General features: G+C 40.1%; 1 protein-coding gene across 1 annotated transcript; it reads right to left on the bottom strand.

Moving 5' to 3' along the window:
- Positions 1-1,347: 1,347 nt before the first annotated feature.
- On the bottom strand, positions 1,348-26,248 carry LOC125372851 (multidrug resistance-associated protein 1-like). Its single transcript, XM_048383520.1, has 30 exons — positions 26,170-26,248; positions 24,146-24,322; positions 22,213-22,332; positions 21,599-21,727; positions 20,152-20,271; positions 19,228-19,289; positions 18,382-18,516; positions 17,806-18,069; positions 16,900-17,077; positions 16,156-16,476; positions 15,400-15,537; positions 14,565-14,711; positions 14,095-14,179; positions 12,099-12,165; positions 11,618-11,744; positions 11,334-11,510; positions 10,926-11,093; positions 10,482-10,698; positions 9,701-9,785; positions 8,961-9,072; positions 7,777-8,014; positions 7,142-7,452; positions 5,994-6,193; positions 4,959-5,085; positions 3,961-4,062; positions 3,673-3,819; positions 2,475-2,633; positions 2,169-2,335; positions 1,702-1,896; positions 1,348-1,514 (listed from the first exon to the last, which is right to left on the bottom strand). The coding sequence occupies exons 1-30, from the start codon at positions 26,200-26,202 to the stop codon at positions 1,400-1,402; spliced, it is 4,623 nt and encodes a 1,540-aa protein (XP_048239477.1). The 5' UTR covers positions 26,203-26,248; the 3' UTR covers positions 1,348-1,399.
- Positions 26,249-27,149: the final 901 nt, after the last annotated feature.

The following is a 27,149-nucleotide window of genomic DNA, read 5'->3' as shown; positions in this document are numbered from 1 at the left end:
CACACGCACACACACGCACGCTCGCACGCACACACACACACACGCACACACACGCACGCTCGCACACACACACACACACGCACGCACGCACACACACACACACACACACACACGCACACACACACACCATATCCAACAAAGATTCAAGAGGGGATATACCTCTAATTTTGTCGACAAGATTAACACAACTTAAAGATACACATTCGCTTTGTTTATCTACTAATGTAAACAGTGTGGTACGCGGGACGCGAATACAATCGCATTTGGTACGTAGACTTTTTAAAACAAAATAATGGTGTCCTTTATTTATTTTATTTTTTCAGTAACTTAACTTCTAATCGCACTCTTTTATGGCCTAGAAACGTTTTCTGAAGCATTTCATTCTGCCTTTGTAGAGTGAAATCTGACATGTGCTTTGGGTGGGTGAAATGAAATGAGGTTTAACGCCGCGTCCAAAATTATTGCACTTATATAGCGACGTGCATGTACGTGTGTGTGTTTGTGTGGCTACTTGTACTAGTCAGGACTGGTGCCGAGATACTATGCCGCAGTTTAACATGAAGACCCAACTCAGACACAGTATACTGACTCCGAGCCGATCAGTCCTAAAATATAAAGTATACATATAGGATACAGGGTAACAACAAGTACATCTTTTAACGTATTTTGGTATGACGCGGCCGGGAATCGAACCCCGGACCTTCCGCTCTCCGGGCGGACGCTTTACCACTAGACCACGGAGGCGGTCTGTGCTCTTGGGATTTGTGTTAAGTAGCATTCGGGATTTAGGGCCGGATGAGCAAATGAGACTTAGAGTGGAAAATTAGATTGTATTCAGAATTCAGGAAACGGGGTGGCACCCTTATAGCTGCAATATTTCTAACAGCAATGGTCTGGTCCAGGCGGCGTTAGACAATAAACAAACAAACAAACAAAACAATTCCATCTTGTTATGAGCAAAACATGCCCTACGACTCTTGCTCAAAAGTTATTTGATCAGAGATCACAGCATTTAGGGCCTTTTAAAGGTTTGGAAAAGTTATAAAGTGGACACATGGAGATCATTGTTACGCATTTAAAGTTGTACCTTATATTCATGTTTGTTCAGTTGACTTGCCTATGCATGCCTATGCACCTTTTCGCGAACACCTGCTATCATCGCTGTTCGATAGTGGTTTATAAGACGCTATTATGATATAGTCGGAATCGTACAATCTATCAATATGTTTAAACATTTAGGCCTGACAACATTGGTTATTTTGTGATGAACGCGAATCGATAACGCTCTTTGTTGACCTTCGATGCTTTGCATGGTACAACATACACACAGTATTATTATAGTGTTTATTGAGAAGGTGAAATATTCAATAGACAATATATTACACCCAAGAGTCTTGCATTATGCCGTTAACCCTGCAGCTTTAGCCATGTTGTAGAAGATGCTGTCAGGCTGTTGTAGCAGGGAGGAGGGTGTGTCAAACTCACATACACAGCCGTTGTCCAGGACCAGGATCCTGAAACGAAAGAACGTCGAATTGAAAATTAAGATACATAACTATTTAAAAGTATTCATGGGCTCTCACTATCACTTTTCTGAAAAAATACGTTTAGTCTAGTGACGACGTCACCGAAACCTGTAGCTGGCACACATTCTTCTACGTATACTATATTACATCATTGAATACAAAAACAGAAGTCTACCTGTCGTAGTCCATGACGGTGTTGAGTCTGTGGGCGATGGTCAGCACCGTGCAGTCCTTGAACTCTGACCTGATGGTCTCCTGGATCAGGTCATCTGTTTGCATGTCAACGGCTGCTGTAGCCTCGTCCAGTACCAGGATCCTGGTCTTCTTCAGAAGAGCTCTGGCCAGACACAAGAGCTGCCGCTGACCGACACTGGAATAACAACAATATGCTTGTGGAATATTTTATTCATGAGGAGAACTACGTGAAAGTAGTGCAAAGGTCTATTAATTATTGGACATCAGGATACAAAGTCGGCAGTGTGGGAAAAGCAGGTTAACAAATATAAGAATGACAAAACAAAATTACAATGTATTGATTGTATTAACACCGTTCTGCGTGAAATGTGTTGTAACGTTGATGATAAATCAACAAAAACAAACAAACAGACAACTGGTAACATGACACAATGTTAAGTCTGGTACCTCATATTTTCCCCTCCTTCGCTACACTCGTGTTCCAGTCCATCAGGTAGCGTCTCCACAAACGTCTTGAGATGAGCCTGTTCTAGTGCCCGCCAGATCTGATTGTCTGAATACTGGTTGAAGGGGTCAACATTACCTCGCAGACTCCCGGCAAACAGTACAGGATCCTGCAAGTAGCGTTCAAACTCCTTTCAAGAATCTTTATATTCATCATTCAACAGTTCAACGTAGTTTCGTATTAATATATACGATTAATATGAAACGACAACGCCTATGGCGCAATTGTTAATGACGAGAAACGTTTACCTGAGGTAGTATGGTGAGTTTGCTCCTGAGATCATGCAGCCCGAGTGTACTGACGTCAACGCCATCTATGTTGATCTCCCCTCCTGCAGCTTCTATCAGCCGGAACAGGGACAGAGTCAGAGAGGACTTCCCCGCTCCCGTCCTGCCAACGATGCCAACCTGGAAGTTACATAAGCGTTTCATTATGAACTATTCGTGCTTGCATGAGCAACATGAATCTGAACAATCATTTATTGACGGAATGTTCCTACATGTATTTGGCACTTGTTTGAATGTGTTCCTCGCGGTGTTCATCGGTTGATAGATATATAAACTGTCGAGACTCAATACTATAATAGTTGACGTGGCTGGTGAAATGACAGTGAGAGGCTTTTGGAAACGTTCATGTTTTAGAACACTCAATAAGCTGTCATACTCGACGTTTTACAAAAGTAGAACGCTTATTGTAACCGTGTCCTTCATTCACGACGAGTTCTATCTTGAATTGCTCGCCCATTATAAGAACACCCCTTGGAATGATTAGTAGGTAACACACGGATTGCCAACCTTGAATATAAGAGATCTGTGTAGCGTAATGGCGTGTCAGAAACAGGGTTGGGGAATTTACTATCGCTGTCAACTTTTAAAATTGAGTTAAGTTTTAAGGCATTCCAGTATAATGCCTATGTGGAAAGTTAAAAGTGACGCAGTTTGCAGATACTATGTTTGAGAAAAAGAGGAGTACAGGTATATATATATATGTGTAATCATAATATAGGTTTCGAGCTTTCGGAACTGCCATGCATTAATAATCAGAAATATTGACATATACACGTGGGCCTTAGGAAGGGTAACAGTGACATTTCACCGCTGAGCTATTGGTTTCTCTATTAGCCTGACAGTGTCAACATTAGAGCCTTATGAAACAGCAGATTACCAATACTGTTACCTTTTCTTTAACCCGTGAAGATCCAAGGTAGAATAGGTCTTCAGCAAGCCTTGCTTGCCGTAAAAGGCGACTGTGCTTGTGGTAAGAGGCGACTAACGGGATCGGGTAGTCAAGCTCGCTGACTTGGTTGATGCATGTCACCTTATCCCAATTGCGTGGATCGATGTCAATCACTGGATTGTGTGGTCCAGACTCGATTATTTACAGACCGCCGTCATAAAGCTGGGATATTGCTGAGTGCGGCGTTAAACAACTAACAAATAAACAAACCTTTTCTTTAGCATTAACAGTGCATGTAATCCCCCAGAGAACAAGCTCAAGCCCTTCTCTGTACCGAGTTGAGTAGTCGAGGAACTTCACCACCCCTGTGTCTGGCCAATCGTGATTAGTACGTCTCTGAGGTATGTCCCATGCCGGCTGAAGAAATCAAGATGAACAAGTTCATTGTCAAAGTCAAAATCTCGCTAAGCATCAGCATCCTCACAGGGGACACCTGTGACTTATTAACATACTGACATATAAATTTAAAGGTTCCATTGAAATGTATTTGATTTTTACCTCTGAATCTATTTCCGTATACTCTTTGACTCTCTCCACGGAAACGATCTGTGCCTCTACTTCTGAAACCATCTGCACCATCCAGTTCAGGTTGGCTGTTATCTGAAGTCAATGTACAAACGTGCACCCATACTTAAACAACGCAGGTGTGGATACATGGGTTGGGCGTTAGATGGAAGATACAAGGCAACATCATCATGTCATGCTATCCTTCATAATGTCCACACAACTGTCGCATAAAAGGACTGATTTAATATGCCGACTGTTCATCGTGTCATTAGCCACGAACAACAGCAAGCTTGATGCTGCGACGTTAAGCAATAATCACTCACTCATATCATTTATTGGAACACAAATTACGTTCATAATTCCATACCTAGCGTTGCACCAGCATGGTCATAGGAACACTCACTGTATATTGTTTACTATGAGTGAGTTAGTGAGTTGGGTTTAACGCCGCTTTTAACAGTATTCCAGTTATATCACGGTGTGTCAGCTTAATGTGGAAGGAAAGCCCGAAGTGATGACGTTTACCACTTCGGTGAAACCCACGAGCACGGGTATGGTGCTGACAAACCTAGAAACATAATCGGGGCGAACCGGGATTCGAACCCACAATCATAGGTTTCTGGAGTGCCTAAGGGGCGCAACTCTGCACAGCGAATCGCGACGCCTTAGACGACTGGGACACCCGTGCCCCCCTGTTTTACTATGTATATGATCAATCTCTCGTAACTCCACAAAAATGGATTATGTACATTAAATTTTACATAAATGTATAACATTGTATATACTATTGTTGTACATAAGAATAGCTATATGTCTGTCTGTCTGTCTTGTTGACTGGCTCTAGATCTGAGCTGTCTTCATTGCAAGAATGCTAAAGGATGATTAGTACACTATCAAAATAAAAACTATTCATTGTCACTTTTATGGTCACAATCATTTTTAAAAAAAATAACATGCAATGTTTTAACCTTTTAGGAAACGAATACTACCTCAATAGCATATAAGATCGACAAGCCCACAAGACCTCCTGACAGGGTGTCACGTGACATGACGACAAAAAGGGAAGCAGCCAGGACGATGATATTTCCGATGATCTCCAGACGGACACCTTGCCAACTGTCACAATACAAAGGTGATATCAACACGAAAGTAGACCTGATGGCACTTCCTGTAGAAATCTATATGGCGACAAAACGGAACTCCTCACTATTGATGCTTTGGTTAGCGTAAGTAGCTTCTTTTAAAGTTACTTGTCATAACTGATATCTCAGAAATTGAATTACATGTCGAAGTGAATATTTCAAGTTTATACTGTGTAAATGTATATGACGACATGTTTTACAAATTCAAAATGTCAACCAGTCTCCAATATTTGCCGAAACTGATTCAACAGGACGTAAAGGCAAAATAATAGTGAATGGATCATTGCAGATTAGTGATGACACCATAAGGAAAGTAAATACCAGTGAGAAAGGAAAGTTTTACAAATTCAAAATGTCAACGTCGGAAAATAATCAGTCTCGAATAACAGATTCATTTGATATGATTCACAGTTTTATGGCAAGTGATTCCTGTTTATATCCTCCATTCTTTAGAGATCCATTCATATAAATCCCATCACTATTTTGCCTTTTACCCTCAAAGGAATCTGTTTGGGCAGTTAATCGAGACTGGTTATTCTCTGGCGTTGATGCTTTGATTTTGTATGCCGGATAGGAAGGTTGCGCATGATATCAAACCACTGCTTTCGATTTCTGTTTTGTTTGTTATTTAACGCCGTACTCCACTGACTGTCACGTCATGGGCTTCGATCCACGCAATTGGTATATAAAGATATCCAATCAACCACGTCAGCGATTCTGACCACCCAATCCTATTATTTGTGTCTCACGACAAGCAAAGGATGCTGAAGACCTATATTTTTACCCGAGATTCCGCACTCGTACTCGATCATCAAAGGTTCATTTAAATAAATTGGCATCGGTGTTACAAAAACAACCAAACAAAAGCATGTTATCACATACCAGACAGCACCCACTGAGTAAAAGTTGAACCTCTGGTTTGTGTCTACTCGGTCTTCTGATTCCTTGATGAACCTCGACTGGGCTTGAAACGATCTGATAACACTGGCTCCAGATAATGTCTCCCCAAAATGGCTGTATATCGGGGATCGAGCTTTGGACTCTAATCGTTGCAGCTGCCGTGAGGTGGTTACGTAGAAGCGCTTTTTAAAACAAGATGTATTCTTTTATTTTATGTTAAGAATACCAGAATTTTAAAAGTATTTGTTTATATGATGAATTTTACCCATGCATGTATTATCAAATATTGAGATATCCGATTTATAATAGAGTTATCTCACTATCACGATATATCCCCTTGACATTTTTAGATTGAATTTTAAAATAGGCAAAGAAACATTCCAAAAACGTGTGTTCAAACGTCATGTTCTGTTATGGTCTTTGATATATCTCAAAATGGTAATGGATGAAACAGATGTAAAACACATGTCCTCGAAAAAGCAAAGCTACATCCTGCTACGCCATCACATATGCTAATCTATGCTATGTTACATTATGACATGCTATACTGTAGTCTAAAAGGCGGACCCTAATGTCAACCTGGAGATATTTTCATGTCATCAAATGGAAAGAAAAAACTCGTTTCAAGACGATTGATGTTTGATGACTGGCCAATATGCCAAACCCACGAGGTGAGGTGAAATGGGGTTTAACGTCGCGTCCAAGATTATTGCACTTATATAATTATATAGCGACGTGCATGTACGTGTGTGTGTTTGGCTGCTTGTACTAGTCCGGACTAATGGCGATTTATAGTGATAGCTCAGTGAGATACCATGCCGCAGTTTTTAACATGAATACCCCACTCAGACACAGTATACTGACTCCGAGCCGACCAGTCCTTGTTTTAGCCCTTTAATGCCGAGCGCCAGACAAGGTAACAACAAGTACAATCTTTTGACGTCTTTTGGTATGACGCGGCCGGGGATCGAACCCCGGACCTTCCGCTCGCCGGGCGGACGCTCTACCACTAGACCACGGAGTCGGTCTGACAAAACCACGAACAATAAATGAACAGGTGCTAACAATATCACTTTGATACTTAAAGGATCTATGTCTGTGAGGGGACAATCAATAATGGCTGTATTTACCTGAACAAAGAAGTACAGAATGACCAAGGGGACGACAACGACAAGAAATATGGGCGTGGTGTAGGAGATGACGATGATGCTGCTGAGGACTTGGAACAATGTGTTGATAGCAGACTCCACCAAATTCGCCATCCTTGTGTCGATGGTATCAATGTCCTGGGAGAACCGGTTGACAATCCTGCCCGTAGGTGTGGTGTCAAAGAAGGACATCGGTGCCTTCAAAACATTCCTCAGCATGTTTAAGTGGAGAATACCAGAAGCTTTGACCGTCTTTAGGTTCCACAAAAAGGAAAATGTCAAGATGGAAACGGCTGTAAATATAAGAATTTACCCGAAATTGACATTATTTGGAATGGTTCCTTTGATCTGAATAAAAATAACGTATGGCTAAATATTATATCAGCATGATCAAGAAAGAAATTCGGCAATATATATTACTCTCTCGTATGTTAATATGTCTCTAGGAACTCTAATAATTTTAAATTATTTCTTTTCAACCAGGAATATCAAATATTCAATTATTAATCACATTATATAACAACACATGTTTTATCCCTGATAAAATAGAAAGTAAACAATAACAGAAAACAAAAACAATATTTCCATCATACATGTAGTTTGCGGTCAGGTCTTACTTTGAGCTACACCCAAGATACCATAGACTTCTAGATAGTAACTGTTTTTCTCCATTCGTCCTGAACTGTTGGAAGGAAGAAGTGTCAGATTGTTGAGGGAGCTGTCGTCAGTCCATTTGCTGAGCCATGTAATTGATGTTACCGACGTTGCTTGAAATAACGAGTACATGATGAGAGCGATTACCACAGTCCAAGGGCCTATAGCTCTGCCGTATGCAAGAAATACATTCAGTGTAACCTGGAACAAGATAATTGATATTGAATCAACGGCAATCTCAGTAGCGTTGATCGATGCTCATGATGTCAGTCATTGGATTGTCTTGGCCTGACTCAATTATTTACAGATCGCCGTCATGCTGTTGTAATATTTCTGAGTGGGTCGTTAAAGGGCAAACAAACAAGTATATTTTGTAAAGTACCAAGAACTATAAATGCCAGAGCATTACTCTGCCAGCATAAAATTATATACCAAACACTTAATGTCTAGGCCTTGTGGTTCGCTCTTATATCATATTTTGGTTTGTCAGCAACCGAGTGGTACACATCTAAGACCTGCATCAATTTGGGTCTCCCTCCCACCTGTACCTGACACGCTGTGATATAGCCGAAGTACTATTCGAAGCAGCGATAGGGGCAAGTCACTCACTCACTCTAGCCAAGCGACGACAAATGATAGACCATACATGACATTTAAAAAAGTAATATTCAAGACAACTGGCAAGAGGGCACATGTATATCAGCTAAATTTTCCATTCTGCATTTATGTCCTACCCGTGAAGAGCCGCGGAGGAATAGGTCTCCAGCAACCCATTGTCGCCGTAAAAGGCGACTATGCTTGTCGTAAGAGGCTAGGCGAACAACGGGATCGGGTGGTCAGGCTCGCTGACTTGGTTGAAGCATGTCATCGATCCCAATTGCGTGGATCGATGCTCATGATATCAATCACTCGATTGTCTGGTCCAGACTCGATTATTTACAGACCGCCGTCATATAGCTGGAATATTGCTGAGTGCGGCGTAAAACAACAAACCAAACCAAACATTTATGTCCATGAGTTGATATTATATTGATGAGTCAATGCTTTTGCAAATACTTGTGAATATAATCATGCATATAATTTTCAAGAAATATGTAATAAAATATTACTGTGACACCATGCGAGGATGTTATGTAATCATAAATACTTTTCCAGTCTCTACTTTTTCTTCCTCAATCAGTTTACTCCTCTCGCTTAAAGGTTCTTCCTCCTTCAGTAGTTGGGATTGTTTCACGTCTGTGGTTTGGATCAAGGACTTCCTGTCAGACATGCATGTTAAAACTATAAAACAACATATGTTTAGGTGCACCTAATGGAAAATGTTTTTCCCGAGTTTGGATAGGTTCCTTCTTTGCGACAATATTGCACTTTAGTATTATTATATTTACACAAATATAATAATAAAATTATTTTAGTTATGTTTACACTTGGTAAATAACACGTACCAAAACGTCTTTGGTACTCAATAATAATGATTTGAAAACTTCTGCAGTGTCTCTCGAGATGATGGCATATTTGGTTTCATTTTTGCATTCTTCCGCGGTTATCCTGCCCAGTAGCAATGGACACTCTTTTAATGACTATGCAACTTCCAAAGTGACATAGACCAGGGCCCACTTGCACAAAGCGATCTTAGCGCTACAACTATTGTAAGCCTATGTTAAAGTATGGGAGTTACGATCATCTTAGCACTAAGATCGCATTGTTCAAGTGGGCCCAGGAGATGAATTATGCTATTTGACTGAAGATATCAGAAAGGCACTGGAAAACAAACACTCATTTCACGAAATGACTGAAAGAGTTAGTTATTTCAGGATATGACTGATTTCACAGTCTGACAAAGACATATATACGTTGATGAGTTCAGATAACGTGATACAAACTTACATTAGAGTTACCCTCTCATCATTCGTCTCCTCGCTAGATGTGACTGATTTCATCCGTTGACGAACACTCTTCTCTATTTCAGTCACTGTTTTAATAAAAGTGACTAAATCTGATTTACCTTCTCAATACTCAAAGGACACATTATTGTGACATACACAAATTCAAGGAAAATCGCTGTAAACCTTTACTGCCGATGATGGAAGTATATCTGTTGGAGGAATCATGTCTGGAGGTTTGATAACGAGCAACGGTTCATATGAAGAACGCTCTCCCGATATGCAAATAGGTCGTCACACCAGGGGGTTGGGAGGTAAGATCAGAAGCGGGTGTGCGCCAATTTGTGCTTGAGCAGGAATTCATGCAACGTTGATGGAGGATTGGAAGACATCGCAAACGTTTCACCCAGACATGGTCGATTGACAGATCAAGATGTCTTGAAAGCCAGGGTAACATACTAACATGCTGCGAGGTACCCGGATACATGCATTCCTCTGACTCGACAACTACCGTTTTCACTTAGGCACGGCATCAAAAACATGGAAACAATCTGTCCCAAATATTCATTAGTATATAACGTAGTAACGTTTCAAAGAGACCTTTAATATCAGCGACAGTTAGTGGGATGCGTATATCGAGCTTTTACATAAATGTACCTGGTTCAAATGAAAAAAATGAATATTAAGGACAACTTTTGCCTTGAAATTTATTTCTTATTGTAGGATGTAGATTTACTATGTTAGATCGTTGTGAAGTCCTAGTTCCATGCGCTGTGTATTTGATCATGAACATGATGAATACTTGTAAAACCTACATTCGAGTACGCTGACATCAGGATCATTGCCCTCAAAAAGATATTTCTGTATGAGTTGGGCAAAGGGTCCGTTATGCTGGAGAAGCTCCTCATACGTCCCCTTCTCTGATATCTGACCACCGGTCATCACTAAGATAGCGTCCACCTCTAGGAGCCAGTGGATGCCGTGAGTGACCAAAACCCGGGCCTTGGTAGGAAGAATGAAAGTTATTATAATCTAAAACATGTCGTAGATTCTAGTGAGCGGGCAAGTAAATGTGTACGCTGATTTTAGCATTATTCCAGAAATATCAAGGCAGGTGACACCAAGAATGAGTTTCACACAGTGCACCCAGTATATAGCTTCACATATTTATCCTAATTCAGAATCATTAACCATCAGTTTTACGTGTATAAAGTACATGGCGTTCTTACCTTGCCTGCAAGCAACCCTTTTCTACTTAGGACCTTGTCAAAGATGTGTTTCCCCACATGACTGTCGACAGCACTGAGTGGATCATCAAGCAGATAGATGTCAGCATCGTTGTAGACAGCTCTGGCTAGAGACACTCTCTGCTTCTGTCCTCCACTCAAGTTGATACCCTATAGCAGTAAATAAACGGTCAGTTTTTGCCTTTTCTTCTTTTTTTCTACTTTTCATACACCACCGCTGGAAGTAGCAGTCAACCTATATGTAAACTATATGGTTTACAAAGGGCGATGTATTGCTCGGGTTTTACAAAGCACAAATGTGGCCAGCTTAAGACCGAGTCTAATGATAAGCATATAATAGTGAAGGCATCTTCTACTCTAGAATACTTACGAATATCACGAGATACTCACTCTCTCCCCAATCTCTGTCATATCACCAGCTGGTAACATCTCCAGATCTGGAGTCAGAGCGCAGCACTCGACCACTCTGTCGTACCACTGTCTGTCCATGGGCTTCCCGAACAGAATATTGTTCTGCAGGTTGTCGTTCTGGATCCACGCTATCTGGGGCACATAAGCCATGTGACTCTGTCAGGAAATAAGCACGAGTTAGTATTTAATACAATAAGGTTAGGATAGAATTATTTGACTTTATTTCTTTTTGTCCAACACTATAAATGAAAGAAAATAGAAACCTTCAGACTGACATGACCGTTGACCTTGTTCATCTCGCCCAATATTGCAGATACAAGTGAAGATTTTCCCGATCCAACTTGACCTACGACAGCTACAAGCTGGCCTTCGTCAACAGTAAAGTTGATACTGAAAGAAAAGTGTTCCTTTCGCTAAGGGTTATGACAGCTAAAAATATCCATTCTGTTTTAATTAGTTCAATCAATTAGTTCTATTCAATCAAGAAAGGGAGGACTTTGATGATATCGTTTTCTCCCAGTAAATTCCGATGTCAAATAACGACGTTATTTGGACGGAAAAACGATTGTTTGAAAGCGTCCAAAAAACGTCGTTTTTTCCGTCCAATGACCATATACGGAAAAAACGACGTTTTCGTGATTGCAGTGTTAGTTACGACCAAAAGCAAGTTCTTACTGTAGAGCACATTATGACCGTATAGTCGAGTACAGGTAACTGAGTGTGTTAAGCATCAGGTTTATTTACTTTGTGAGAGCTGGTCCAAGTTCGGAAGTCCACCGAAAACAACCGTCTGTGATCTTCAGTGCAGGATCTGAGATGATAACGATGTAAGAAAGATTATTTGAAATGTTATTTATTTGAGTGACCACTCCCTTGGTATTGGAGACATATTAGCTTCCATTAGAACCGCAAGCTGCAATGACGTCTGAACTGAGCTGTATTTTATCAGCGGCATAAGCGGTGCACCAATCAATGCCTAACTTTATACAGATTCACTGAGGTAACAATATATGTGCAACTAAATAGGGAGAGTTACTTGATGGTTTTAAACAATGACATGATGATTTTACAAAATTTGGACAATCTTCTCAATGTTCCTCGTCGTGGATTATTGAAGAGTTAGTTCAGTTTATAAATATTGGGTCTAATGATGTAAAATCTGTGCAAGAATATTATTCTTTCGTTTTCTGAAGATTGACAAATGAACAAAAAGTGGAACTCATCACCTTCCGTCAGACACTTTGCAAAGTGGAAACTTTCCTTCAGTTGAAGCTATTTTCATCCATTTCCCAATTTATATATATTGTAGGTAAGTTATGGTTAAAAGTTCTAAACTTAAGTAAGACTAGCCATGTGTTTTCTTGCAGTACGCTCAAGTAATATTCAAAATTTATTTAATTAGGTTTTGTGACATAAAACATTGTGCCTTTTGAAGACTTATCTCTTGCACTTACCAACAATGTATGTTTATGTCAATATATTTTTCATGGACGACATGTTTTAGAACATTAGGTTTTTTTAAATTGTGTCATAACCAGATGTAACCAAGTCCAAGTTCGTGACTTGACCTTTCTTACAATATATTGGCATATATCAGTCTTTCAGCGTCATTCATATAATCAACTAATGTATGTCTTCATTGATAGGGCTAAAAGTTGTTGTAATAAAATCGGACAAAGTACACGTCCTTGCATTAAGGTCACCACTGATAAAAATACTATTGTCGGAATCTACAGACAACTTACACGATATTTCAGTGTGTAGTCTGGGGATTTTTTCATTAGAGTAATATGGTGAACCGAATATAAGCAATACCAATATATACATCTCCCTTACGAGACGACCGCCTTCGTGGTCTAGTGGCAGAGCGTGCGCTTGGAGAGCAGAGGGTTCGGGATTCGATGCCCGGCCGCGTCATACCAAAATACGTTAAAAGATGGTACTTGTTGTTACCATGCCTGGGGCTTAAACAAGAACTGGTCGGTTTGGTGTCATTACACTGTGTCTGAGTGGAGTATTCATGTTAAACTGCGGCATGGTGTCTCAGTGGGCTAGCGCTATAAAATTGACATTAGTCTGGACGAGTACAAGCAGTCACACACGTACACCCACGTGCATGCAGGCCGCTATATAAGTGCAATAATCTTGGATGCGATATTAAACCCCATTTCACCTCAAGATACATGTAGCAATTAACGGGAGGCGAGAAACCAGATTTCATATTCCGAAGATTCATCTATTCTATGAAAGTACTTTACGTGCTATAACAATTCACAATAGAAATTGACTTTATATATACAAGTGCTTCAACTTAAGTGGTAAACGTTGACGAACTTTGTCCCTTTGTCCTCAATTACACCGTCATACAACTAATACAATGTTCTAATTTTTCTCACTATTTACGTCAAAATATGTGTAAAATGATGCAATGCCAGTAAATATAAAACGCCAACGTCAGAGAATAACCAGTCTCGATTATCCAAAGAAACAGATTCCACTTGGCGTAAAAGGCAAAATAGCGGTGAAAATCAGTGATGACATCAGATGTTCGCGGAAAGGGCAATCTCCTTCTGGGTATCTTATGCAACTAACTTAAGGAAAGCTTATATCTATCAGTATTTTTATAGAATACCCCTTTCCATCTATCTTTGACTATCACATGGTTGCACGTATCGCTTGTCAGCTGTGAAACTGCAGTCATGTGTTATACAATGGCTGGAACTTCATGACCATTACATACCTTGTGTGGAGCTCCACAATATCTGATTATCATCTAAATCTTCCGCATTGAGGAACTTGTTAATTCTCTTCAGTGACACGATAGCCTGAAATTGCAAAACAATGTCTCATGTAGCGCTGACCAGATATGCATATTCATACTACTACTGTTACTCCTATATATCACCAGGAGCATTAGCGGGTAACAGTGGCGCACTCACCTGAGGCGCTACAATCATGATATGATATTGGGTTCGAATCCCTGTTCGCCCCGTTTATGTTTCTGGGTTTGTCAGTATGATATCCGTGCTCGTGGGTTTTACCAAAGAGGTACATATGTGAGGCCATCATCATCTCGGGGATTCCTCCCTCATCAAGCTGATATGCCGATATGCCTGGAATACTGCTTAAAGTGGTGTAAACCCAACACACTCACCAGGAACACTGGGAGTACATATTTCAAAAAGGAACAAACGGTCATATACATTGTACCTGAACTAAATCTGTGAAAAGAGTTGGTAAACTGACGACCGCTAGTCTGACGATGCTTAAGAGTGACATGGCAGTAAAGACGACATCAGGTCGGAGATAGTGATCTTCTGATGTGAAAATATATGTCGTGAACGTAGCTAGTGATACCTGCAAAATATACACATTAGATTAAAGGTTCTGTATAAGCCTTTTGACATACGAAGCAGGCGTGTAATAATGATCACACATGCCCTGTGACAACTGCGATTGGCAAAGAAACAATTCGATCTCCACGACCTGACCTGCATTGTCAGTACAGCTGTTTTGCACTGATGTCAGGAGCAGGATCGATGTTATCAGTTATGTGGTAGTAGGTTGCTGGATGCACTTTAAGTTGGGACACTGGGATACAACGGCTAACTAAGGTTGGGATCAACACATCAACACTATCGTACAACTTCGTGAACCTAATCGAAGTGTCACTTGTATTTGTGTAATAATATTGATTTTACTAAATGTGGATGGATACTCGCACTTGGATGATGTATTAACATTGTATAATGCCACGAGACTGTTATTCTTAAATACGAAACAATGCTAAAAAATAGTGATACAGGCAGTATCAGAAAAAAATGAAGAACAAACAAGGATAAATTCTGTAACTTTGTTCAGGACTATCCCAAATGACAAACTTCGTTCCTGTGACTCATGGGGCATTTGTGGCTACAAGTGGTGGACAAAGATATGCTTATATTGAAATTATTTGTTCCTTTATTTCTATATTCATATGCGTCACACACATCATCACACCTTAAACACAAAAGGATTGGGTTGCAATGGTAGCTGATAGACATACGAGGTAGGGAATAAGGGTCCAGGAGAAGGTGTTGAAACTCTGCGTGAGGGAGATCTTCCACAAAATGTGCAGCTCATGCTTCCGGACCTCAAGGATCCTCTCTTGGAATGACGGTTCCCAGGCGTATAATTTAAGAATCTGGAACAACAGGGAAACATACAAGTACATATCATGTAGAATATTACTTACAATAGTTGTCAGTACACGCACACGCAAACGCACGCACACACGTACTTAATAATATCATGAATCCTTATGAAACTAGTCATGTACACTACGTCTTCTTCTTATCAAACCCCCCGGCCGCGTCATACCAAAAGACGTTAAAAGATGGTACTTGTTACCCTGTCTGGCACTCGGCATTAAGAGGCTAAAACAAGGACTGGTCGGCTCGGAGTCAGTATACTGTGTCTAATCATGAGTGTGGTATTCATGTTAAACTGCGGCGTGGTATCTCAGTGAGCTAGCACTATAAATCGGCATAAGTTCGGACTAGTACAAGCAGACACACACACTCACACACACACACACACACACACACACACACACACACACACACACACACACACACACACACACACACACACACACACACACACACACACACACACACACATACAGGTCGCTATATAAGTGCAATAATCTTGGACGCGACGTTAAACCCAATTTCACCTCACCTCACCTCACCTCACCTCACCTCACCTCACCTCAAACTCCTGTATATTTAAGGTACGGTGACTCCACTGAACACTCTACCTTTATTCCATTGAGGACTTCATGCATCATCTTCATCCTCTTGTCCTTCTGTTGCATCAATTCAGTCTCATATTTCTTCCACTTGAAAGTGGCAATAGTGTTGACGGGCAACAACACAAATAACACCGCCATCCCAGCGAACATAGAGGCTCCCAGAGACTGGTATAGGAGGTAAAGGGCAATAGCAATTTTCAGAGGATGCGCCCACGCTTCCCAGGCCCACATTGTAAACGTTCGTAAATGTTCTACGTCCACAGACATCAGGTTCACAATTTCACCTGTTGTCCATTCTGTCTTGGCCTTGTTGCTCATCCTCAAAGACTGAGAGTTATGTAAATAGGAGATGTTACATGTGCTACATGTGTTACAGACTACAAGTATTAAAAGGAAGACACTACATGTACAAGTAAGAATGTAACCTGTATGGTTATAGTATGGAAAGTGGATAGAAATAGGGTTAAATGCTGCAACAATATGTATAAAAGTTAATTTTATGCTTTATTCAGTTGTGTATGAGGACAATAATGGATTGATGTTTTGCTATGGTGCCTCAGATGCATTTAAGAATGAGTATGTCTAATAAGCATCACTGATTTTGTAGACATTAATAACTCATGTCTATGATTTATGGGATAGATTAATGATCGATGTGTTCCTTTATTCTTCAGTTTTTTAGCAGTTCATACTCAATTTGATCTACGCAATATCATAAGCCGTCACATGGAATTGTATAAGTAAGTATACCTTTCTAAAGATAGCAGATATGGTGACAGCAGCCACCCTCAGCGCCACCTTTCTAGCTTGGTACCAGTTGGCTTGAGAAAAGACTGTCTGCGTTAATGTGGAGATAGAGAGGATGACACACAACACGTAGCCTTTCCACGTGGGTATTGTTCCGTCTGTTGTGAACGTAACGAGCAGGCTGCAATAAATACCTATCAATGTGAGTGTATTTCTCTATGGGCTGATCATGGTAGTGTATTTCTTTACTGCTTGAACATAATGATGCACAATATCTGTAGGCACGAAATGCACACATATAGTGAATGCTATGATAGTCAATGATGATTCATGATCAGGCTTCAGAAATGTATCACCAGGAATAAAAGTATATGATGGTGTTTAAACTATTCAGTTATTCCTTCAATAATGTATGGCGTTTTATGCCCAGGGCAGCAATAACTCATTTATATGGAGGAGGCATGAACAAAAATGAATCTGGATTTAAAATACCCGGCAAGGTCACTTTATTGAGCACGATGACACACCATCAGTCAGGATTGGATTGATGCTATCCAATCCAAATTGTGGTTGCCGGTAACGAGCACTCATTACTTCAAAATGTTCGTGTTTTCAAATTCCATGCTAGAACCAGTTTCTTGAATCAAATCTTATCATGTCGTTGTAACACTGAATACTGTTTTCAATCAGATTCATTGCTCCAAGAGAACAAGAACCCCATCTACTGACGTGGCCAAACAAGAACGAATAAGGAGATTGGGCATCTACTAAGGTTGCACAAAAATTAAAGGATAGTATATTTTGCCTGTGAATGAATTCCTCGTTTCACTTCCTTTGTTTCCCTAATACAAATCACCACAAAATCAAACAGTGGTTGATTGAAGAACAAATAATGACAGCAATACGTACCCGAGTATCAAAGGACTAGCAAACTTAAGCATCTCGCTTACAAGTCTCCACAGCTGACTCTGTATCATATCGAACCAGAAAGTCCTCCATAATGTCATAGCTAGGGACACGTTGTTGCCAGTGAAAGTCAAATCCGCTTCTGTCATCTTCGTCGTGTTGTCTTTTATCAACAAAGGAGACTTTTCATCAGCAGCATCCACACTGAGAGATTCGCTAAGTGTTTTAGAATATAACACTTCCCTGTCTCTGTCTGTCGCGTTTTCTCTATGAAAGAACGTCAAGGAATACACATTTTGCCACCCAGTTACAGTAATAGGTTGTGAAATTAATCCGTATGTGGAGCTGATTGTTTCATACAATAAGTTTCATGTAACTAATTCTCGGATTTTATTAGTTGCTGCGTGTTTCTTGGCAGAGAGAAAACAAGTGACATTACAGATATGAGGTGTGACGAAAACCAATGTTTTGTTACATACTGTACGTCAATCTAGAACAGTGCACAGAGCTCTAAAGTAGAATATATATAAGGGATGTATTGTCCCTGGTGTCTGTGAAGAAATGGAATAAAATGATTACCGTGTCTTGGTCTTGTCTATCTCTTTGACCCACTGTGGTAGAAACCGCATCACAGTAAGGGCGGACGCTTCATCGGGATGAATATCATAGACGTCTGTTTCTGTCAAAGCCTTCTGATAACCCCTCAGTAATAAGCTGTGAGCAAAACATCAGAAATGTCAGTTTGCATCTCATATTTAATGATAAAGCAGGAATTCAGTGTGAGCAAGTTAATGGCAAACTATTCGCTGAAAGTGTATATTCCATTGCACTAGATATGCAATATCATTGACTAAGCATAATAAGGAGACTCCCATCCCTGCAGTCACAACCCGCAACGCCCAACGATATCTCTAATATAGTGCAAATTGAGTTTTTGCAAACGTTACAATAATCCGATATTGGTTATTTGCAAACATTATGAACTATAAAATCTGTTACGGTTTTTAAAAAAAAGCTCTACAATGTACCTTTAAACTTTTCTGTTATAACTGCATTTTTAACATGGCATTTTGTTATAGTTTTTGATCATCCTACCACTTCGGCCAAAGGGGCCTTATATTTTGGAGGAAAAGCTTTAGTAGTGTTATGAAGTATTATGTGCATGTGTAAATGGCATATGTTTGTTTCATGTTCTTTAAAATAAACATAAAATTATATGTAAAATACGAAATTTAATTTTGCTCGACAACTTAATCGACAACCTTCCATATATGTTCTGACATATTTGATAATTTTCTGTTGGTGCCTAGGCTATATAAACATACTAGGGTGTGATCTGGATTATAAACCATCAAGAAGACCATCAATTATGACAGACAACATTATTTTTCTTGCATAGCAATTACTACAATTTTGTAGCGTGACCTGTTCATCCACCAGAAGGTAATCCTTGAGAGAAAGGAAGCACTCAGTTCAGGGCACGGTTCCTGAAAGAAATAATTTATTGAGTCACTTTGAAAATTTGCATTGAAAAGTTGTATAATTGTTGTTGTTACTAGCATCTGTTTGCGATTATGTCACACTTGTGGTTGGGGATGCATTGATTCACCAAAGTCTTGATGGATCATGGTTGTGCTGCAGTATTGTATGATGGAGATATTGTATCGACACATAAACAGTGGATGTATATAAGGACATGTATGAAAATGAATATGAATGTCAAAATATGTACGCTTATTTACACAGTGTCAATTATGTTAAGTGAGAAATGAATCGACAATAATAATCTTGCTGACGGTTTGTTTGGTCATCAACACCAAAACCTGCAGGCAATACGTAATCAGTGGCTTCTTACAGCGGAATAATGCAAAACAGACCACAAATGTAGATCCCCAGTGGGCGTGGTATAATTGTTTGATGGTAATGGGTGAACGCAAAAGAAATTGCTTGGTTAGCAAATTAAATGTTATGGAATCACATGGAAATTATTCATAATACACTACATGAATATGAGGGCATATTACTAGAATATATATTTTTCCATTTATCGTATCTTGACGTTGCTTTAGAAATACATATCTTAATGTAAGAGGTGTCTCGACACAGCCCTTCATATGCTTTACAAAACCTTCTACATTAGAACCACGTTATGAGATAAACTAAGTAAATTACTAATGTTTTTTCATCAAATATATTGAAAAATATGTGAATCGACTAATGTAAACACACGTACATGTAAAATATAATAATATGTGCCTGTAGATAGCACGAAACGTGTTGAGAACAATAACGGCTCTGTGGGAATAAGGATCTGGCGGCTGGTAATTATGTTTGTATTACAAGTCATACCGTGTTCTGGATAGTCCCTTCTGAAGACGTCTCTGCACAACAGCTCAGGAACAGCTCCAACAGTACTAGCCCATAGTATATGTAGAATGTTACAACTTTAAGGGTGGTCTGTCCATATTGCTGAAACATATTGAACGTTAATAATACAATTTTAATGTCAAAATATATCCATAACCGTAAGTATTGTCTACTTAGAGCGATTGTACGATTCCGACCACGTCATAAGCTTGTGCTTATGAACAAGGTGTTCGCGAAAATGGGCGTACCATGCCCTATCGGTGGTATATGTCACAAAACACAAACAAGGACAAGTCAACTGTTCACCTGAAGGAACAGGGGAACATAATGGCTCAAGTCAAATCAGGGAATTGCATCAGACATACTTTTTGTCACTGATGCGGTGAGTTAGGAGGTTTCCTGCATCAAATTTGGAAGAGTCTTCCACATGTCTGTAAGCAATCTGTGAGAAGGTTTTAATGTCAGTGACATGATCAGACACTACTGATAGCTAGGGTGTTTTTGAAGTGACACCCGTTATTCAATTGGATCCAACAGAAAATATGGGTAACCTTGATGTGTTGAGATGGTCACCACTGGAGATACATCTTCGGTGACATGGATTTTCGAAGAGATAGTGCTAAAATAGCAAAGGGAAACCTCTTTGGGGAGTCAGAAAACCATCTGTTCAGAGCAATCTACTGATGATCAGCATGAACAGCATTTTAATAAGCGTCGTGTGAAGCTTAATCACCTGATTTACAGAAGATGGACTGAGCGTCTGTGCTCTTTTTTTTTGGAGGATGTAAGATTCCTCTGGGAAAGAGGTTGCAGATCCTTATAACGTTTGACTTACTACACAGTCTAACCATGTATGTTTTCTATCTGCACCTTCTTCATCCCTTACCTTCTTCTTCCCTTACCTATTTCATCCTAAACGGTTAGTATTCATTTCATGTAGGTGTGCATAAAGTATCATTATTGATATTAACATGGCGAATGGGTCCATACACTTATAATGACGCAAATAAGCCGAATGACCATATTCACAAGTCAGACGAATTTCGTTACGCTGGAATGCAGACACCCAGTCGTCGACAGATATAAGTAAATAATCTGCTCCACAATTTAACAAATGGTTTGTTTTTTAATCAGTCACACATTTTACACAACCACCTTGGTTCATGACAATTTCATCTTCCATTCACATAGTCGCATACAATTCTCTATAAATAAGGGGAAGTGGGGTAGCCTAGCAGTTAAAGTGCTGTCTTGAGATCGTCGCTCTGGGGACCAGTGTTTGATTCTCAACATGAACACATTATATATATTGTTCAACCTTTTGCAGCAGCCCGACGTGAGGTTGGATTAATATTGGTATGTTACTCATTCAATCTCTATAAAAGACGTATTAAGCCATTACATTAGTTTATTTGTTTCTTCTAGCTACCTTCTCGAAGATGATGGAGTAGAAGGGGATGATGCCAGCCACTGTGAGCAACAGCCAGAAGGTGAACATCACCCCGGAAGTGATGAGGCCTTTCTTCCTCTCCAGGAGCAGTAGCAACATAGCAAACAGCTGAAAAAAAGACACCATTAAGATGTGCATTTGGTTTGGAAATTGTCTTAAAAGCAGACCAAATAACTCAAACCAGACATGGTAATTGGACAAAGGGTTGCTATGTCGCACGTATGTCTTTGCAGGGACGTTTTTGTTCCACAGATCAAATAGGTTTAGATGGCCGAGTTGGGTTTTACGTTGTTTTGGTGTCAGATTGATTTTGAAAGCACCATGGGATGCAGGTCTTGGACGTTTACCACTTTGGTGAAACCCATGAGTACACGATGATGCTGACAAACCTAGAAACATAATCAGGGTGAACCGGAATTAGAACTCACAATCATGGGTTTTGGGAACGTCAAAGGGACCCCCCACTGCACTTAGACGTTTAAGCCACCCGTGCCTATAGGATGTGCTGATTAGAAATACAGTATATTAATATCACAATACTTCTACTTGTTATGATAAAGGTATTTGCAGGGTACGAATTATTCTTGTCTTACAAAGGTAACTGCCTGGACTGCAGGTGAGATGAACAAGGCAGAGAAGTTGGTGGTGTTGTAACTATCTGCAGCGTCGATGAGTCGTATGACAGAGAGTATGACGAGGCATGAGCACACTATCTGAAAGTCAACACAAAAACGAAATAATGTATCTGCTCAAAGTCCCTCCTCATAAGGCCAGCAAAAAATGTGTTGTACTCTTGTCATATCACTGGCAGCAGGAACACCTTTAGTTCTGATTGGCAAGATGATGCAGAAGAACGCACTGACATACACACTGGTAGACACAGGGGTGTTTAACCTGTTTCGCAATTGTCGAGTTCATTGAGTTGGTAGGGAGGTGGGGGTAACCTAGTGGTTAAAGCGTTAGCTCGCCACGTCGAAGACCCATGTTCGATTCCCCACATGGGTACAGTGTGTGAAGCCCATTTATGCTGGATATTACTCGAATACTTCTAAGAGAGGCCTCAAACCGTACTCACTCACTCGCGAAGCTAGTTGGAATATGCTCACACGAGCACGAGCTGATTGTAGCCATGTGATAGTGTCGATCTGCTTCTTGACATGAGTGTGTCAGTCACTCATACACGAGAATCACAAAAAAATAACAATGTTCAGCTGAATATCGAACCGTATTCAATTCCTTACGTCTTGGCTTGTGATACGACTTAACAGCGGCATGTTACGCTTAACGCTGTATCCAATGTGCTAGTGTATGCTATCATCCCCAGAACGTTATGGACTATGCCACTCATTCATAATTATTGGGGTCAGGTCACGGTGTAGGCGCGTGGAACTGCATAAATAGGCAGCATGATAGAGGCCATGACAAGAATACAGAATCGGTCTTAATACGGATATAAAACAACAGCGAACATCACCTGGCCTATTAGGATTGTGAATACCCATCTTACGCTTCGGTCGGTCTTAATACTGCTATCTTATACTACCCTATATATTCTATTGCTATGTGTCGTCAGTGGTGTCATGCTTCTTGTATAATATTTCACGTTCTCTTTCTATATATAATGTTGCTGTTTGTAAATTAGCAATCTCATTAAAATCAGATCTTAGTTTTCGCTACCGCTTAACAAAGATCTTAGGACATCTCATTACGGGTCATGTCAGAACGACCTTTCGCGAATTTTGACCGACCAATGAAATGACTGACAAGAAATCAACATTAGCCAATCAGAAGGCAGCTTCCTCGAGCTTTACGACACTAGTTTCAAACTGGCGACTACGCTTCGAAACATATTTTGTCGTATTCTCGATTAAAAAAATTAAAACTGATAAGAAGAATGTTCTGGAATGGCTTATAGATGGCCTAGATTGTATGGATATAATCGTAAAACTCGTTACTGTCGTTCGGAATACCCCGTGTTAAATATTTCGTGGTTGCATCATTAGAAAACACATTCCGACTGTCATTCCGATCTGGTAGGCGACGCTCTGATTGGTTAGGTGAAAGGTCGTTCTGACGTGACCCTAAATGGGATGTCCTCAGATCTTTGTTTAGCGATAGCGATAACTAAGATCAGATTTTAATGAGATTGGTAAACTAGTGACCTCCGTTTTTTTAAAATTACGAACGTGGTTTCTTTAGAATTTAATGTCTTTGCACATCACGATTTATCATATTAAAACACAAAATAACGAATTTCTGTACCAGAATTTTCATGTGAAAAATGTGAGGTGGGTGTTGGAAAATCCAAAATGGCTGTTACTGACGGTACACAGTCTCATTTTAGGTAAGTAACAACCATTTTGGACTTATACGGGTATACGGGTTCATACGGGGTCAGTAGTTCCGGTCTCTGATTCTCACTTTGAGAATAATGCTTAATTTCTGGCTTTTGAAATCAGTGATGTTAAACCACACTGAACATTAATACTGTGAATGTTCAGCTTACATATATGATGATATATTTACCGTCTTTGCTAGATATTTATATCGTGACGACAACGACGTCGGTGTGACGTTCAGGAGGTAGTAGAGATAGAACGGCGACGTCAGCCACAGCAACCCACATGGCACCCACACCAACACCGTGGACTTGAAGCAGTCTGTGAACTGTGGCCAAGTGTTGTACCAGGTCAGGTTTGTGTCCTGGAGGAGACAGAAACATCCTGATTACATATAATTAAGCAGGATGCCACGAAACTGGGGGGTTCGTGGTATTAAAGTTGTATTGTTTCTACTAATCATAGTTACTGTTGTACATATGTGTATGTAATTAGTAGTAGTTGTAGTAGTAGTAGTAGTAGTGGTAGTGGTAGTAGTAGTTGTTGTAGTAGTAGTTGTAGCAGTAGTAGTAGTTGTAGCAGCAGTAGTAGGAGTAGTAGTAGTAGTTGTAGCAGCAATAGTAGTAGTAGCAGTAGCGGGAATCACTCACGCACGAATACGGCGTTAGCATTGGGCGTCTCAACATGCGTGATTCCCGTGCACCCTTTTGAGTTGAGTTGATTGGTTTAACTGTGTCATATGGCCCTGTGACGCAGGGGTAGCATTATGCAGATGGCTGTTTCAATGAAAACTCGTTCCACCCGTGACGAACAGGTCTGGTTGTTGATGAAATATAGTGATAGCTAAATAGACAGGTTTTTTATTCATGTACCGATTGTCTTTAAATGTAATATCCAGTTATGTATGACTGTTTAATAATCTCATACCAACTTTGACTGGAGTAGGTTCAATAGTTTTTTCAGATATTGTAGTAAACGTCGGTACCTTAAATTACCTTCCAGACTATATAGTAGACCACAGGGCAAGTCCTGTAAGTAGGGCGTCGATCTGTGGCGCTGCCTTCTTTCTACTATAGATCATTAACCAAAAGTATTCGCAGTGCGGTATCCTTGGATGCTTAAACCGCTTAATTATTGTTGTTTTAACGCATTAAATCTGGGAGCCATCTAGTGAGCGATGTTAGTGGTTATGTTACTCATAGTAATTAGTGTCAAATTGACATATCGACCGTCTAGATTACTAATGCGCCTAAATCACAACTGGTTCTACTACAATAATTAAACTACCACTAGTACTGTTACTACTACATCGACTACGACAACATGCTTCTACTACTTCAACGATAACATCTACTACACAAGTAACTAATCATATACAACCTTGACAACCACAATTACTACTACCACCACTACTGCAACAAAATATGCTACTAGTTAATATCTAGAACTACGAGTACTGTTGCTACAACCAGTATATAAAAAAACAAAGTATCAAAATTCCAAAAACATTGTGTTCAGAAAACAGGGTTTCCGGAGTAACAGGGGTTCACCGTAAAAATACAATTACATCACCATTTTTCTAACCTTGCATTAAAATATTCGTTTCTGATTGATTATTTCTGTTTCTAGTGACAGATAAGGTACACATTTCATACACCCCCTGGGAATACCGAACTACCTTACCAATGCGAATACAGTGATATGATTACATAATCTCGAAGCAAAACACCTTTCAAGGGCAGTGTGGCGAACTAAACCGGGTTTTCCCGAGTAAAAGCAAGGGCGATAACTCTAGATGTGTTTGTGTCTGCTCGCGGTCAAAATGTCCGTATAACTAGTCAAACTGTTGAAGACATTTACCGACAACAGTGCCGGTCTGATAAATTCGTTGTCAGCCGGTCCCTCGGGGTGTGACTGAACCTGTGTGCGGGCCTACGGCCCAGAGCCGGTGGGCTCGCACATAGGGTGCATCTCTTCATATACCGCTGGAGACCGGTCGACAACTGATAGTGTACACCATTGTATTTTAAGGTCCAAAAATTAAATTTTCTAAGGGAAATTCCATATCAGTGTACATTCGTCATACCAGAGACCATATGATATGGTCTCTGGTCATACTCAGTGCATACCACACGTGGACCTTTTTTGGTAGCGAACGATACATGTAAACTGAAGTAGGTGGACAACTAATAGCATATATCGGCTACTCACCCATATCTGGGTCCCGTCACAGAGCGAGGACATTGTGTGTGAGTATCCAATGGTCGGGGCTAAAGTTGTTTAGCGTGCTTATCTGCGTGTGACCTGACGTGACCCGATTTCTCTCTGTGGTGAAACGACATTAACATATCAAGATCTTTACAGCGTTAGCTAGACTAACATTTAGTCTCTGAAATCTTATATTACACAATATCCTTCTTGACTCTAAAACTAAAAAGAAATTCCCTATGCTGATTAGAGCTAGCTTGAGCTGGCTAGACTTGCTTTTGTATGCATTTCTAGATAATGTTTTTTATAAAATAAATATATTCCATGGTCATGGTGCAGGACTAAGCGTTAGCCCGCTTGTGGAATTTTCTATCACTATCACTAGTACCACGTGCGAAGCAGAGAGGGCGAGAGTGAGTTCGGTTTTGTGAGTTGGGTTTAACGCCGCTTTCAGCAATATTCCAACAATATAACGGCGGGTAAACTGGAATTGTCGCCCATGTGGAGAACTAAACTCGGCTCTTCGGATTGACGAGAGAACGATTTTACAAGTAGGCGATCACCACCGTTTCTGTCATACACGAACTTCAAGAAACACTCGCAGAGATAGTGTCAACCTTGTCGTCACTGCAATAAAATGGCAACTTTTTCCATATGGAAGTATAATGTTTCAGTTGTTGTACGGTAATGTTTTCAGTAAACAATGAACAGTACAACCTCTGCGTGAGTGAAGACATTTTAATAAGAAACACTTGATCAGTTTACAGCAAAATTATCTTCACCCTTTCTTTCCTTTTTCTTAACGTTATTTACGAAGCGTTGGTACTTAGATGTCAATAAGTAAAAGCGACAAATCCTTTTCCATTGTACGATTGCAACCATATCATAAGCATGTTTGTGAATTACCATCAGATACTGATCATACCAGGTGTTTGCGAAAAGGTAAGCGAATCCTGTCCCACCGTCTCAACACTTTCAAGTAT

This window comes from Haliotis rufescens, unplaced genomic scaffold (assembly GCF_023055435.1).
Source record: "Haliotis rufescens isolate VD_foot unplaced genomic scaffold, xgHalRufe1.0.p SCAF_49, whole genome shotgun sequence".
NCBI lineage: Eukaryota > Metazoa > Mollusca > Gastropoda > Lepetellida > Haliotidae > Haliotis > Haliotis rufescens.
Note: the sequence above shows the minus strand (reverse complement) of the source record. Positions and strands in the feature narration are given on the sequence as shown.

Excerpts from the sequence above, each read along its gene's own strand:
- LOC125372851 (XM_048383520.1), bottom strand. The coding sequence starts at position 26,202 with ATGTCCTCGCTCTGTGACGGGACCCAGATATGG. Across the intron at positions 20,272-21,598 it reads ACTCCATCATCTTCGAGAAG|CAATATGGACAGACCACCCT; the intron begins GTAGCTAGAAGA and ends AATATGTTTCAG. Across the intron at positions 15,538-16,155 it reads AAGTCCTCAATGGAATAAAG|ATTCTTAAATTATACGCCTG; the intron begins GTAGAGTGTTCA and ends CTGTTGTTCCAG.